Below are 15,577 nucleotides of genomic sequence, written 5' to 3' on the forward strand. Positions count from 1 at the left end.
TATAGACAGCTGATTCTAACTAAGGAATATGAAAAGATAATAATAGACAATTTGAAAAATTAATAAATCAAGTTGCAATAGAGAAATATCAAATGTGATACATTGGAAAATGGCATATGCAGAAAACAAATGAGGCTGGAAACTCAACACTGAAGTTTTACGGACAAACTCCAAATGATAACACAGCATACATGTCAATGAATATAGCATGTGAAAAAAGAATGCAGATGTGGAATAGATTCAAGTTCTTTTTTTTTTTTTGCGGTGCTGGGGATTGAACACAGGGCCTTGTGCTTGCAAGGCAAGCACTCTACCGACTGAGCCATCTCCCCAGCCCTCAAGTTCTAACCTAAAGGAAACCAACTGAAAAAGTAAGTTTCTCTGTTGGGGAATTCAAGATGAGTCTAGTATAAAAAATGAACAAGTTATACAAGACCATGAAGAAAAATAAACTAAGTTTACAAATGTGACAAAGGTAGTAATTAGAAGTTTAAATGAACACACATACATACACTCTTATACCTCCAATTCAATTTTAAAAACAAAAATATTGTATCTCAGAGTTCTGAGAAGGCCTCTGTAGCATAGCAAAAGTTAGGGAATACAAGTTTGATTCATAAATTACTTAAACTTTCTAAGGCTTCAGTTTCTCCATCAACACCATGAGGGCAACTATGATAGCAGCAAATAGTCCAAAGTGTTATAGGTATGGTTACTACTAATAAAGTGCTTAGCGAAGTACCCAGTATCATAACACCCAATATGATTATGATCACAACAATCTTTTGGTACATGTGAAGTTTCTTCAACAACTAGACAGTAAAAATAATGTGTGGAGCCAGGTGTGGTGGCACACACCTGTAATCCCAGGGGCTTGGGAAGTTGAGGCAGGAGCATCACAACTTCAAAGCCAGACTCAGTAACTCAGCAAGGCCCTAAGCAACTTCACAAGACCCTATCTCAAAATAAAAAACAAAAATGGGCTGGGGACGAGGCTTAGTGGTTAAACACCCCTAGGTTCAATCCCTCGTATCAAAACAAAACAAAAAACATGTTGAGAAGGTAACATTTCAAAAAGAATTTTTTTTTTTTTTTTTTTTTTTTAGCGGTACTGGGGATTGAACTCAGGGCCTTGTGCTTGTAAGGCAAGCACTCTACCAGCTGAGCGATCTTCCCAGCCCTCAAAAAGAATATTTAAAAACTAATATTCCTGCCCAAGGTCCCTACCACAGAGACAATGACTAAAATGTGTCAGTTTGTTTTAAAGAATGATTTGTCTTGATTGTGTTTGTGGTTTTCTCACCTAACAATGATTCCATGTTAATATAATCAGATCTACCTCAAAATTTTTGCTGCACATGTACAAAATATTCAATATAATGGACCATAATCAAGCTTATTAAAGAATGTATATATGGGTTTCCAATTTTTAGTCTTAAAATTTTTCTCTTGTTCTTCATTAGTCCATAGCTCCATTTTTTACATTAAATCTTTACTGATCTAAAATTTATTTCTGAGTATACAATATGAGAGATCGATCCATCTCTTTTACCCTGATGGTGAGGCATTTAATCCAACAGCATTTTCCCCAAAATGGTCTCATGTTACATCTTTATCTTAAATTCCCGGTTGGTTCTATTTCTAGTTTATTCCACCAATTTCCAATATCAGTCATTCCATTTTAATCATTACTGCACAACAGATTTTAGTATCTGCTAGAACTAATTTCCCGTAGAACAATTTACACTAGTTTCACAAATTGTTTTAAAACATTCCCTTTGAAAAATTAAAGACCAAGGTATACTTTAAAAACCACCATTCTTGCGGGCTGGGGATATAGCTCAGTTGGTAGAGTGTTTGCCTCGCAAGCACAAGGCCCTGGGTTCAATCCCCAATACCGGGGAAGAAAAAAAAAAAAAACAAACCACCATTCTTCAATCTTGACTAAGCCCCAGCACTTTCCACCTCCCCAACCACAGGGGAAACCACTCATGAGTTAGTGTGCCAGACCTTTGCTACTTTTTCTTAAATAGTAACAGGCCTATGCACAAAGAATGAACAGTGTTATTTTATAGCTTTTGTATGGTTTATGGTTATTGACTACACTGTCTTACAATCTATTTCACTCAATAAAAACTCTTGAAACCACATTCATTTAATATGCCTACACACGATGTATTTTAACACTACTGTGGTATCAGTTATTAAGACTTCCCGAATTTTAGCAAGCCTAAGAATTCACCAGGAGAATACAGACTTCTGGGATCCATTCCTAGATAAGCCTGATTTAGAGGTATGGGGATTAAGAATTAATTCAAACAAATTCTAGTGATGCTGACTGCTGCCTACTGACTACTACACTGAGTAGCACTGTTCTCCAGTATGAATAAAACGCAGGTCAAGTTCTTCCCTTTCTGATGGATATTTAAAAGTTAATTTTAATCTGTCCTACACTACACACAATACAATCCTTGTGCAGTTCTCTAAAGCAGATTATCATCAAGTAGAATCTACACTAGAAGAGATGGCTTTCAAAGAGCAAAAGTAACCTAAAGAAATGTGTTCCTAAAATAAAATGTCAGGTTAGCAGTGAAGGACAAACTTCCTGACACCCACACACGTCAAAATTCTGTGCTTTAAAGGATTCTAGAGGTTTACAACACAGATGAAGGAACTAAAGCACATTAAAGCAGCTTGTTTTTTGAGTTTCTCTCATCCTTCCCATCCTGTATTATCCTCCTCGGAGATGTGTAGTTTTGAGACATAAGAATAAGTAGCTAGTGTACAAAATCCAATTAAGTGAGGGACATGTCTGCTTTCCTGGACCACTGACCATTAACTCATTTATGCAATTCTCTGCAGATCTGATAAGGTAATCAAAACTCTTCATAATAGGTAAACTGTACCCCCAGGAAAAAAGAAAAATAGAAATAAAAAGAAACAAATTTAAACCGATGACATCAGTATATTAAAATATGTTAACCAGTTATGAAAGTCTCACTGTGAGATTTTAAAGGAACTTAAAGCAATTAGAAATAAGACATACTATAGTGACTCCACATATTAAGTTCACAATATTTACATGGTTTGGGGAACCAGTGTGTTAAGTTTGTACCTTCTTTCATACACAGATCAACACCCCTTTCATGTAACAGCTTAACTTGACTCTGGGTAGTTCCCACTGTGTAAGAGAGCTGAATACATTACTAGTCTGCAAAGGCAAGATGGTTCAAATCAGGCAATGGTTGCCACACAATGCTGAAAGTCAATAAATTCTAGGCAAACATAGGGAAAATATTATATTTCCTGAGGCCCATACTGTCTTCTCAGCAAGGATCTATGTGACCCAGACTTCTCTAAACATGGCTGACTGGTTTATACACAGAAAACACAGTTGAAGGGCAAAATGCTAAATGAAGTAGTTTAGAGTTACCCACAGTGAACCGTATCTTGAAATTATTATGTGAAATTTCGAGCAAGTTGTGCAGTGTTCTGAGTGGATGGTGAAATCTTATACTGTCCATGCAAAAGTTCTGTATGGAACATGAATCATCCATACTGCATATGAGACCTACCTGCTAAGTCACTATTATGGTTTTGATATGAAGTGCCCCCCAAAGACTCGTGTGTTAAAGTCTTGGCCCCTTACAGAGCAAGGTGCAGAGGTGGTGCTGTTAGGAAGTGAGTGGACCATGAGGGCTCTAACCTCACAAGTGAATCAATACTGATAACTGAATGAACTCCTGGAGGTGGGAAAACAACAGGCAATGGGGCACAGTTGGAGGACGCAGGTCACTGGGGATATGACCTTTTGGAAAGGTTATTTCTTGTCCCTGACCTATGCACCACCCCCTTTCCTGGTTGCATGAGTTGAGTAGCTTTCCTTTACCACACCCTGACTAACAGTCACTCAGCAGTCTCAGTCTTCAGAGCAACTTTTGAGGTATCAGAGTACTTGTGTTCTGATAACCTTTATTTCTTTAAATAAAGGTTTTTTTTTTTAAATAATGGCCCCAAAATGCAAGAGTAGTGATGCTGAGAAATTGAATATTCCAAAGAAACTGTGAAGTGCTTCTATTAAGTAATAAGTGAAAGCTCTTGTGAACAGAAGAAAGGAGAGGGGAGGGAAAAGGAAGTATTAACTAATTCACATACAGAGAATGCCAAGGTCTATAATACAGTGAGACGTTCTGAGAAAGCCTACATTCACATGCAACTTTTATGACAGTATATTGCTATGACTGTTTAAAATGTATTAGTTGTCATTAATATCTTAATAGGCCTAATTTATAAGTTAAACTTTATCACAAGAATGTTTGTATAGGGAAAAACATATTATGTAGGGTTTGATACTATGTGTGGCTTCAAGCATCCAGTGGGCATCTCCTGTAGATAAAGGTGCAAAACTATATATTCTTCATCATCACTGTCAAATATATCATGAACACTTTGTATGTTAGCAAATATTTTCAGTCACTACAGTTTTCCACTGTGTCTGTTTCCAATTTCAAATTCTCACAAATACTGCCACACTGAGTTTCACTAAGTCACAAAATACAGTTACAGTGCCAGTAAAGGTTGGCCATAATGTAACTCATCCTCTTAGATGAAGTAGCAGTTCTCCTATATGATTTCCAGCCTGATTAAATCATTTGCTTTGGTTATTTTATTATCATTCAGGTACAATAAAAAATCCTTGTCCTAAATGGCTCAGTAATCTTAACTACAAACTTCCCATAAGAAATTATTTTTCTTCCCAAATATTCCAGTATCCCACATCCCTTCTTCCTAAAGATATACACAGACAAAAGTTTTAATCTACATGTGTTCATAAAGATAAATATGAAAACAGTAAAAAAATTCAAACAATCCACAGATTTAACAAAAAGCTAGTTAGGTGAAATATTAATAATTGCTGACTCTTACTCAGCAGCTAGTGAACACTAATGTTATTTTACATATTTGACACTATTTCATTTAAACCTTGTAACAACTTTATGAGACAGGTTCTACTGTCATTCACATTTTATAGATGAGGAAAAAACCCAAACTCACTTTTCTAAGGTTTTAAGAGCTAACAAATGTCAAAACCAAACAAAATGCCATGTAGCACCTGGAAATATTTACTGATCTATAAGGATGCTTATGATACACATGACAAGAACACAGAAAGAACACAGCCAAATATAAACAATGACTGTAGTGGCAATGTTATGTAATTTTTATAAATCTTGCTCTTCTTGGTGACTTGTACTTCATAACATTACTACTTGAAATGAAAAATGACTTTGACTCCTCCCCTGTCCATCTTCTATTTACACGAAGCACAAAAATCTGAATTATGGTAATATGTACCCATATCACCTATGGTAAACTATCAAAACAGATCCAAACATATGCTTTAGTCAAATTTCAAAGTTGGAAAAAACACAGTAGATAAGAAATCAGATTGATCAGAATTATATTAAAAATAATACATGCAAAAATTCTTAATCCAGTTCTTACTTGTCAGTTGATGTTGGGCTGGTAGCCACTGGTGTCTCTGCTGCTGGTTTTTCTGTAGTTTTCTCTTGCTGAGTTGCACTAGTAGGTGCAGGTTCAGAAGATGCTGTCGTTGATGCTGGAGTGATGGATGCAGGTGTGGAAGTAGGAGCCAAAGCAGGGGTGGGTGTTGGGGCCTGAGTCACAGCTGTTGCTGTGGAGGAACTAACTGTGGTAGTAGTGGCAGAATTTGACTGCTGAGTTGTTGCTGGTGCTGGTGTTGTCACTGCTTTGGGCTAAACACATTAAAAAGAGAAATAATTATAAAAAAATACATTGTTACATGAAAATACATCTTGTGAAGACTATATTCTCTCATGATGCTACAAATACCAATACGAAATTGCAACTTAAACATAATTTTGTATAAAATAAATTAGTATCAGCACTATGTTACTCTCCAAAGTTCCTGAAACCATTTAAGCTTATCTTATCAACTTCAATTAGCTTTAGACAACAATTTCAGCCTCCACATCTTAAGGGGGGAGGATCAATATTTCAAAATTCACATAATTTTCCTGAAAAAACTTTTATGTACCCTTGATTATGACTTTACTTATTGCTATTTAAAGCATATTTAGCTGGGTGCTATTGCGCATGCCTGTAATCCCAGTGGTTGGGGAGGCTGAGGCAGGAGGATCATGAGTTCAAAGCCAACCTCAGCAAAAGCGAGGTGGCTAGGCAACTCAGTGAGACACTGTCTCTAAATAAAATACAAAAATAGGGTTGGGGATTTGGCTCGGTGGTTAAGTGCCCCAGAGTTCAATCCCTGGTGCACCGTTCCCCACCACCACCCCCCAAAAGTATATTCAATATAATTTCCTTAAAATGGGAATATAAATAGAATTATGATTATTAATAAATATTCTGCTACATTTTAAGAGGAGAACACCCCCAATAATGATTGTAAATCAACAGGTACAAGTACAAAAAGGTTAACATTTTGAGATACATAAAAAATTAAAGACCAAATAAGCAGATGCTCAGCACTTGCTAAATTAGCAGAGTCATAAAGCTTCTTACAGAGCAAAAATGCAATTACACATGTATAAAAATCACACTATATGAGTTTTATTCTTATACTGAAGCCCATCAATATTCACTATCTGTTTAGCTCATAACTTTCCTATGAACAAAAAGAGTTAACTGTTTTGGTGGAAGATGGGATTAAAATGCAACATGATTTGCTGCAAGCAAAAACCAACAAACTGCAAAAGCTATGAGCTGCCTTGTTGTGTTCAATTTGAGCTAACAGACAGTACTTTGGGGAAAAAATGCCTAGTACAAGGTCAGGAGAGGGGGTTTTAAAAAACACCAGTAGCATTTACTCCTTTGTTCTATTCCAAGAGTCTTATAGCTAGCTCTGTGACGTTCTTAATGGCCAATATAATACTTAAGATTATAAATTTTCTTAAAACTCCAATGTTAGTAGAAATCGTTAGGCAATTAGTTATTATGGATAAATTGGAGCTTTACAAGGGTAAGTTTCTATTTTTAGCATAAAACATAATAACTGATCTAGATAAAATGCCTTATTTAAATTATCTGTGATCAGTATATTACTGTAGTAGACCAAGGTTCCTATTACCACAAAGTACTTATTCCTGATGGTACCAAGCCCCTCTGCTTTCTTCTTGCTTTTGATCTTAACTGGTCTCTCCTCTCTCCTTGTGACAAGGTCTTGATTCCATAATGCCTAACTAATAGTTGGTCTCTGTTATTATCTTCAAAATAAAACAATGATGATTATCATTAGAATTCTGTATTATAATAAATAGGGCACCAAGTATCTATTCCTCAAAAATATGCACCTATTCTGAGATTTTTTCTGCTTAATTCTTACAGTATGAATAGTCAAGGTGAATGTAATATCAAAGGAATATGTTAACAATAACAAAACATCCAAATGTGTACCTATCACATTCCCCCTTATATAATATGTATAAAACTAGATGAGAAAAAATATTCAACTTTAGAAAGGAAGGAAATTATGGCACATGCTGCAACACAGATGAACCTTGAAGACATTATGCTTCCAGTCACTAAAGTACAAACACTGTAGGATTTCTCTTAAAAAGAGGAAACTAGAGTGGACAAATTCAGAGACAGAAAAGTAGAATGGTAGTTGCTGGAGGGTGAAGAGAAGAAGAATGAAAGTATTTAATGAGTACAGAGTTTCAGTTTGGAAAAATAAAATTTCTGAAGATGAATGGTGGTGATATTTGCAAAACAATGCTACTGAACTGTACACTTGGAAATAGTTATCTGATAAATTTTGTTATGTATATTAAAACTAGACGATACAAGGTTTCCTCACTTAATTCCTTCTCTGTAGTTAAAGTTGACCATTTAATGAGTAAGTACTTTAAGTATAGCTAAATGGTCCTTCTTGGATTAAAAAATTTTCAGGTCTGTCTAAACCATTTAGCTGCTTTTTGTTTTCTCAGTACTAATGTGTATAATAATTAAAAGTTATTTCAATTCATTTTCTACTATCAATTATTTAGCTACTTTGAAAATAACCTTCATGAACTAGTTTTAAATTCACACTCAATGCTGTAACACTACTTGCTATTGTTTGGGTTACCTCACTTCCTCCCAACTCAAGTACTTTAATACCCAAGTTTTATTTTAAGGTATTAAGAGGATGATTAATCGGTCTTTGGAAACTGATGATATCAGAGTGGAACCCTTATGACTGAATTCTGATCTAATGAACCTCTTTTTCTTGAAAAAATTAGCTGCATTAGGTATTTCATCATAGTAACAAAAAGCTCTTCTTTCTCAGATCAAAACAATTCAGTCTTAAAATTAATGTCATAAATTACACTCCTGTTATTAGTCTTAATTCTTCACTGCATGATTATGTATCCTTTAATATACAAGTTTATAAATTTAGCAGTCTCCTAAGGAGTCCATGTTCATTCCCTGCTACAGAGATAATTTCACTATTATATAAATCATCCCAAATGTTTCAGTCCAATAAATCACAAAAAATTAACCTTCATCACAAAAATTCCAATAGCTGGGCATGGTGGTGCATGCCTGTAAACCCAGTGACTCTAGGAGGCTGAAGCAGGAGTACGAAGACAGTATTGGCAACTTAAAAAAATGGGGTGAGGGTTGGGTGTACAGATCTGACTGACCCAAGGTTCAACACCAGGGGTGATGTGGTGGAGGAATATTCCAAATTTCTTTAGCTGCCTTTTCTTTACTAAGAAAAAGCAATCAAATAATGAGTTTACATTACACGCCTTTTCTGCCTTGAGGAGTTTGTCAGGTTTGGTATGTAACTTCCATGTCCCTTTAAAAGAACCCTTATTAAAAGTCCCAGAATAACATTTACTAGATTTCTAAGTACAATTTTAATACATTTCATATTTCAATTGTTTTAATTTATATAAAAATTACATTAAAATGTGTGAAACCATTAACTGTATGGTTGACTCAAGTAAATTAAAAAATGGCAGTTACATATGCAATCTATAGATACATGTAAACTGTGTCCACTGTGTGGAACTGGGTCATTTTGTTAGTTTCTAGGTGTAGATGGGCAAATGCCTTTATTTTATTTATGTATCTTTATGTGGTGCTGAGGATCAAACCCAGTGACTCACACACACTAGGCAAGTGCTCTACTACTGAGCCACAACCCCAGCCCAGGAGCATTATTTTTAAAAAGATTCATGCATAAAGACACAAGAATGAGGCTGAAACTTACTTTTGTCACCATAACCACCACAAAGTTTTTCTCATCAATTTTGTATTCTTTGAGAGCAGTATCATCATTGAGGATTTTGCCTAATATATTCAGAGGAAAAAAATGTTATTTAAGGAACAGTGATCTTTGAACACAAATGAAGTCAAAACAACTTTCTTTTAATTAATAACCAATGTTAATTCCATCAATTAATTCTTGCCCCAAAAGAAAACCATAACCATTCAAGATAATGATGAATGGAAATACAATTAAAAAGGCATAAGCATTTGACTAAGTGATGTCAAATACATCTACTATATACAGAATGCCAAGCAATTTTTTAAAACTGTTATTAATTATATAAAAGACTTGCTGGGCAAGGAAATATGAAATAAACCTTGAGAAAGGGGAGATGATAATGATAAAGATAATTAAATATTTGATTGCTTAGGTATTTCTTAGAAAATAACCTATATTCTTTCTTGATGGAAGGAAAGAACAAAACTTCCTGCTCCTAAAATACCAGATACTTCACAAATTAGAAATATTCCAATGTTAGAAAAGATACTAAAAAACACTTCAAAAAATGACATGGTATACAAGAAAAAGGAAGATGGTATAGAACTTGGTAATGCACAAGTAAACAAGGACTCCTTGAAGTTTCCTTTTCTTTAAATTTAGTTTCGCATTTTTAAAAAGTCATTGCACCAAAAGCTGCAATTATAAAGCCAGAAAGAAAAAAAAAAAAAGAATGACTAATAAAACATTAAAAGAAAAAATAAATAAATAAATAAAGCCAGAAAGAAACGGGGTCTCTACTCTTTATTGGAATTAGACAACAGGTTGACAGGACTGAAACTTGCAGTTTTATGCCTATCTCTTTAGGTTTGTTAATTCTGACCTATAAAAATATTGGGATTGGCTCATCAGACTAGCATTTCTTCTAAACCATCTTATTTAAAGAAATACTACGAAATTTTATCCAGGAAAGATGAAGAATCTGCAGGCAATCAAAGACCAATTGTACTGATAATTACAACAGTGTTTAGTACTTCCTTTGAAGAACAAAGAGAATTTTTCTCAACTAAATTTGGCTATTGAGTCTACTTTTAACACATCTTGTCTTGGTTACCAGTGAGGCTAATTAAATTCACAATTTCCTATTCACATTCTTGGTTTTCTGTTGTTTTTTTTAAATTGAACCATCCTTTCCTTACTGACTTATAAGAACTCTTGATATAAATTTAATTTTACAGGAATGACTTCAAGCACATCAACAAACACAATCAGTATAATTCCCATTTAATAGATTAAAAAACCCAAAATGCTGTTTGATTAAAAACACAACATCTGGTTACATGATGCTTAAAAAAGATCAAACTACGTAAAACTTACACCATTCAATGGAAAAATGTAGGAAAAATGTGAATAAAGAGAAGATTGAATATTAATGCCATATTCAAATGACTGCTCTCACTGCTTTTATCTATACAATCATGTTTCTGACAATCAATTTGAATACTATAATTTGTAAGATAACATTTCTAAAACTAAAAGAATGTTACTATAAACAAGACATAGTATATTAATTTCAATATTTAATTCATACCTGCATAAATTAATTTTTGACCTGCCACTGGAAAGGCATCTTTCCCCTTTTCAGATTCAATCTTCTCTTTCAGTGCTTTCACCTATAGGAACAATAAAGACACTTTTTAAAAAGTCTAAACAAAAAGGACAATCTAGATCCTGAATAAATAATGCAAGATAAAATTTTTACATATTTTATTTATGACTGCTTCCAAAAACTTTGCTAATATTATACCCAAACACTTCCTATTAACATGTACTAATTGATACAAAAGACATAAACTTTGCATTATACCATCTATTACATACAGAGTTGACTGTTACATACTAGTTGACTATTAACACACTAGCTGACTTGACAAATCAAAGATTTGGTTTTGCATAAAGTTTATGGGCTTATTTCCCAGAGTAGGAAAGTAAAGGTAAGTGTTCTAATCTGGTCTCATTCATAATAATACTTCCACATTAAAGGTTAAATATGAATGTTAAAAGGCAAATGATTCATTTTAAAAGCATTGTAATATTTCATTATAATCAACCATGGGTTTTATAAAGGTCAACTAAAACAATCTGGGGAATCCAGTTATTTAAAAAAAAACTTTACAGGTGGTTGGAATACTCAGAATGATTTTAAACAAGTATCTTGGCTTCTCTGACCATCAGTCTCTTTTGTGAAGGAGAACAAGTTACAAATGACCTTTAAGGTCTCTTCATTAAGGATTTAGAAAATGTGTCTAGTGGATGTCTTATAGTAACTGACATGAAAGGGTGGTACAAAAGTAAAAGTCAAGGGAACTTGGCTTTTCCATGTGCCTTAATGGAACTACATTTTTTTTTTTTTTTTTTTGTAGTGCTGGGACTTGAACCCATGGCCTTGTGCTTGTGAGGCAAGCACTCTACCAACTGAGCCATATCATCAGTCCCTTATATTCTTTTTTGATAGTGGGAATTGAATTAAGGACTATTTTGATTACTCAGCTCTGTCCCTAGTCCTTTTTTAAAGTTTTTTATTTTGAGACAGAGTCTTACCAAGTTGCTGAGATTGGCCTCAAACTTGGTGATCCTCCTGCCTCAGCTTCCTGAGTTGCTAGGATTATAGGTGTGAAACACTGCACTACGCTGGAATTACATTACATTAAAAGCACAAGAATCAAGGGGGAAATTCCATTTCCTCCAATTTCCCAGACTGGTTTTGAAAAACTGTTCTGAGCTTTATGTTAAAAACTATTTGGCAGAAAGGAATACAAAGATAACTGTTTTATACAATTAAAAAAGAGACTGGAATTTTTATTTAGCTTCAAATATGTTAACATGCAAAATCCACATAATCCATAAAACTCTGGAATCAACAGAAATATCATCTACTCCATGTTACCAATGAAGAGATAAAAAATAAAGAGGTTAAATCATGAGTCTCAATATCGGACTGCTCAGTGGTAGCTGGAACCCAAATCATCTATCTCTATGACTTCAAACTTTTAAAGCATTTTGCAAACGCCACAGTATGGGTCAGTAACAACACTGCTATCGACATTCCCCAATTTCCAGAAACCTCAACATATTTCTTTCCACTGTTCCACATTTCAAAGGTAAACCTAACACAAGAACTTTAGAAAAGAATTCAGAAAATGGTCAGCAAACTCAAGAACACAAATTACATGCCATTATCCAACATGGTATACTGTTTTTTTCATTAGATGATAAAGTCTATGCTAAGTGTGGTTAAGATGGACGCAGTATTTGCAAGTATGATCGCTCAGAAAAGCCACAAACGAATTGAGACTACATAGGTCACTACAAATAAATTCAGTTCTCAGAACAGCACACAGTGGTTTAGCACATATGAGTGCTCATTTATTATATGTTGAATGAATAAAAGAAATATGTGTAGGAAATATTTATATGTAAAACAAAAGAGCGGAATGCTAACGGACAATATACAGTCATCCAACAGAAATGGATGGAATAAAATTTCCCTTTATATTAAGAAAATCAGGACAAAAAAATCCCAACCACTTTCTAAGTAACTTCTGCTTCAATAAACAAACAAACAAAAACACAAAGTGATTGAAAAATATTAAAAACATAATAATGAGAAATCTACACACCCAAATATCTATGTGATTTGGCTAAAAATTATGTTCATCATTAAACAAATTATATTGAAGAAAGTACCTGAACCAGATTTTGGAATGGGTTCAATGAGCTGTCCAAAATTTATTTATTATTTCTTCATCTCACATAACAATGATATTTACTTCCAATCCATTTAAGTCACCTCAGGCCACAGGCTAAATTCTGTCATCCATAAAACTACTCTATCTTTGAAATTACAAGTGAACAATCATCTATTCCTGTTGGCTCTCAACAACTGTTCACTACACATGCTCCAGAACCTCACAGATACTTTGGTCCCTGGTCTCCACTTTCACGTCCATCTTCACTACCACTCTCTTAGACAACACTGCAAATCCTCCTATCACCTTCTTCCTAATATTACAGACCCCCTTATCTTTCTGCAGCTTCTGTTAGGCAAAATTCTCTACATGAACCAACGTGAGATAATTTCCAGCAGTATTCAACTCACTCTTCCACCTCATTTAGCTAATCTGAACCTTCTATGTGACTCCATCCACACTTACATCCAGTCTTGTAAATGCTTCTGTTGAAAAAGGAAAATACTCATTATCTGTTATCCTGGCCAGCCCTCTCCTCCAGATCTGATTGCCACACCAAAATGTCTACTTTCCATTTTATTTTAAACAGAAAACATCAGAGGAACTCATCCTCAACTTCCTGCCACTGAACTGACACGTTTTGTCACAACCACATCTATCTTATCTCCCTTCCACCCATTAACAAAAGTGCTATCCCTTCTTTTCAAACCTAATTCCTTCTACTAGTTCTGACTCCTCGAGTAGCCTGCTCACTCTCGTCACCCCAGCTTTATAGTCAACCTCTCCCTCAAAGTCAGTTCATTTCCATTCACATACTTTTCTCTTATTGCAACACGTTTTGGCCAACAGTGGACCTCAGACCTTCCAGGTGGTCCTGTAAGATCGAAATGGAGCTAAAACTAATTCCTAACACAGTGACATCACAGCCATCATAACACTGTGTGCAACACATTACCCATGCACTTGTGGTAATGGTGGCATAAACAAATTAACCGTGCTGCCAGTCACAAAAGCAAAGCACATATGTGCAGTACATACCAGTTGTTAATAATAACTGTCATTTTTTTGTTATTTTAGTGTGAATGCTATCTACTTTAAGTTTTCTGTGAACCACTACAATGTTGCACCAGCATAGCCTCATACATCTTATTCTCACCCCATCACTGGATTGCACTAAGAAGCCACAATGAATGATTGAACCATACCATCCTGGTTTGTCTAAGTACACTCTAAGATGTTCTCACAAGGACAAAGTCATAGATGTATTTCTCAGAATGCATACCCGTCATTAAGTAATGCATGAGTGTTGTCACTTCTGGTCAATAAATTTAGGTTGTATGCTTGATACAATAAAAATAATAGCTGATAATTGTATTCTTATAATAATAGTGTAACATACTGCCATATCAATCTTCTTATACAGCACTTTGCATAAGATTTCTAGGACTACTGATTGTTGACTGAGTCATTAATTGAATATTCATGTAACTCAGTTTCCTAATGTTACAATATATCTTTCCTTATTAGTTTTGTAGCCCTGTCATTTCTTATTACTATTGTACCAGGCAGTAGTCAACCATCCACATCCCCAGTTTCTGTATCCAAAGATTAAACCAATTGTGACTGAAAATGTTTGGGGAGGGGGGAATCCAACTATGTTCAGGAACCTAATTGTGTTCTGAGAACATACAGACTTTTTCCATGCAATTATGCCCTAAACAATATACCATAACCACTCTTTATAGATCATTCACATTGTATTACATTATTAGAAGTAATCTAGAGAAGATATCTGATTTATAATAAAAGCCACTACTTCTATCTTGTTCGTTGAGTCACTTAGATCACCTCCTTTGGAAGAAGTCAGCCTGCATGCCTGAGGACACTCAAGCAGCTGCAGAGAGGCCTATGTGGAGAGAAACTGAGGCCTCCAAAGTCGTCACTTTAGAAGGGAATCCTCCAGCCACAGGTAAGCCTTTAGGTGACTATAGCCCTTAATGCAATTTCATGAAAACTCTAAATAAGAACCACTGCTAAGCTGCCCCTGAATTTCTTGACTTGCAGAAACCATGATGTTTATTGTTTTAAATACTAAGCTTTGAGGTAATTTGCTACACAGTTAATAGGTAATGAGTACACAGACAGGTGATACTATCCTTATTTTCTGATGAGGACACCAAACACATGAAGAGGAAAGGTTTAAGGACACAGGCTCTAGAGGCAGACTACATAAATTTGAATCCTCACTAGTTAGCCAATACACCAAATACTGGTGTATTGGGAGCACTGATTCAGGCATTTTTAAGTCAGTCTGCCTTTGATCCAATTAATTCCTCACACACAAACAAAGTTATGTGCCACTGTAACACTAAAAACAAAAACAAATCTAATATCCTTCAAGGTGAAATGGTGAACGTTGCACATTCATTTGAAAATTATGCAATATTAATGAATGAAATATCTAAAGTTATCTTTAAAGGGAAGTCAATGGCTAAGCAATTATTTAAAAACAAGTATAGTTGTGCTTAATTTATTACATGTGGATATATTTTAAAAAGGACTGGAAGAA

At 34.7% G+C, this 15,577-nt stretch overlaps 1 protein-coding gene across 1 annotated transcript in view; it reads right to left on the minus strand.

Moving 5' to 3' along the window:
• The window catches only part of Rad23b (RAD23 homolog B, nucleotide excision repair protein), a 42,347-nt gene that overhangs the window by 17,572 nt on the left and 9,198 nt on the right, over positions 1 to 15,577 (minus strand). The window contains exons 2-4 of the mRNA XM_047524840.1: positions 10,851 to 10,932; positions 9,263 to 9,342; positions 5,506 to 5,777 (exon numbers count right to left, since the gene is read on the minus strand). Coding sequence (XP_047380796.1) covers positions 5,506 to 5,777; positions 9,263 to 9,342; positions 10,851 to 10,932 — 434 coding nt within the window. The remainder of the gene's footprint in view (positions 1 to 5,505; positions 5,778 to 9,262; positions 9,343 to 10,850; positions 10,933 to 15,577) is intronic.

This window comes from Sciurus carolinensis, chromosome 14, assembly GCF_902686445.1.
Source record: "Sciurus carolinensis chromosome 14, mSciCar1.2, whole genome shotgun sequence".
Lineage (NCBI taxonomy): Eukaryota > Metazoa > Chordata > Mammalia > Rodentia > Sciuridae > Sciurus > Sciurus carolinensis.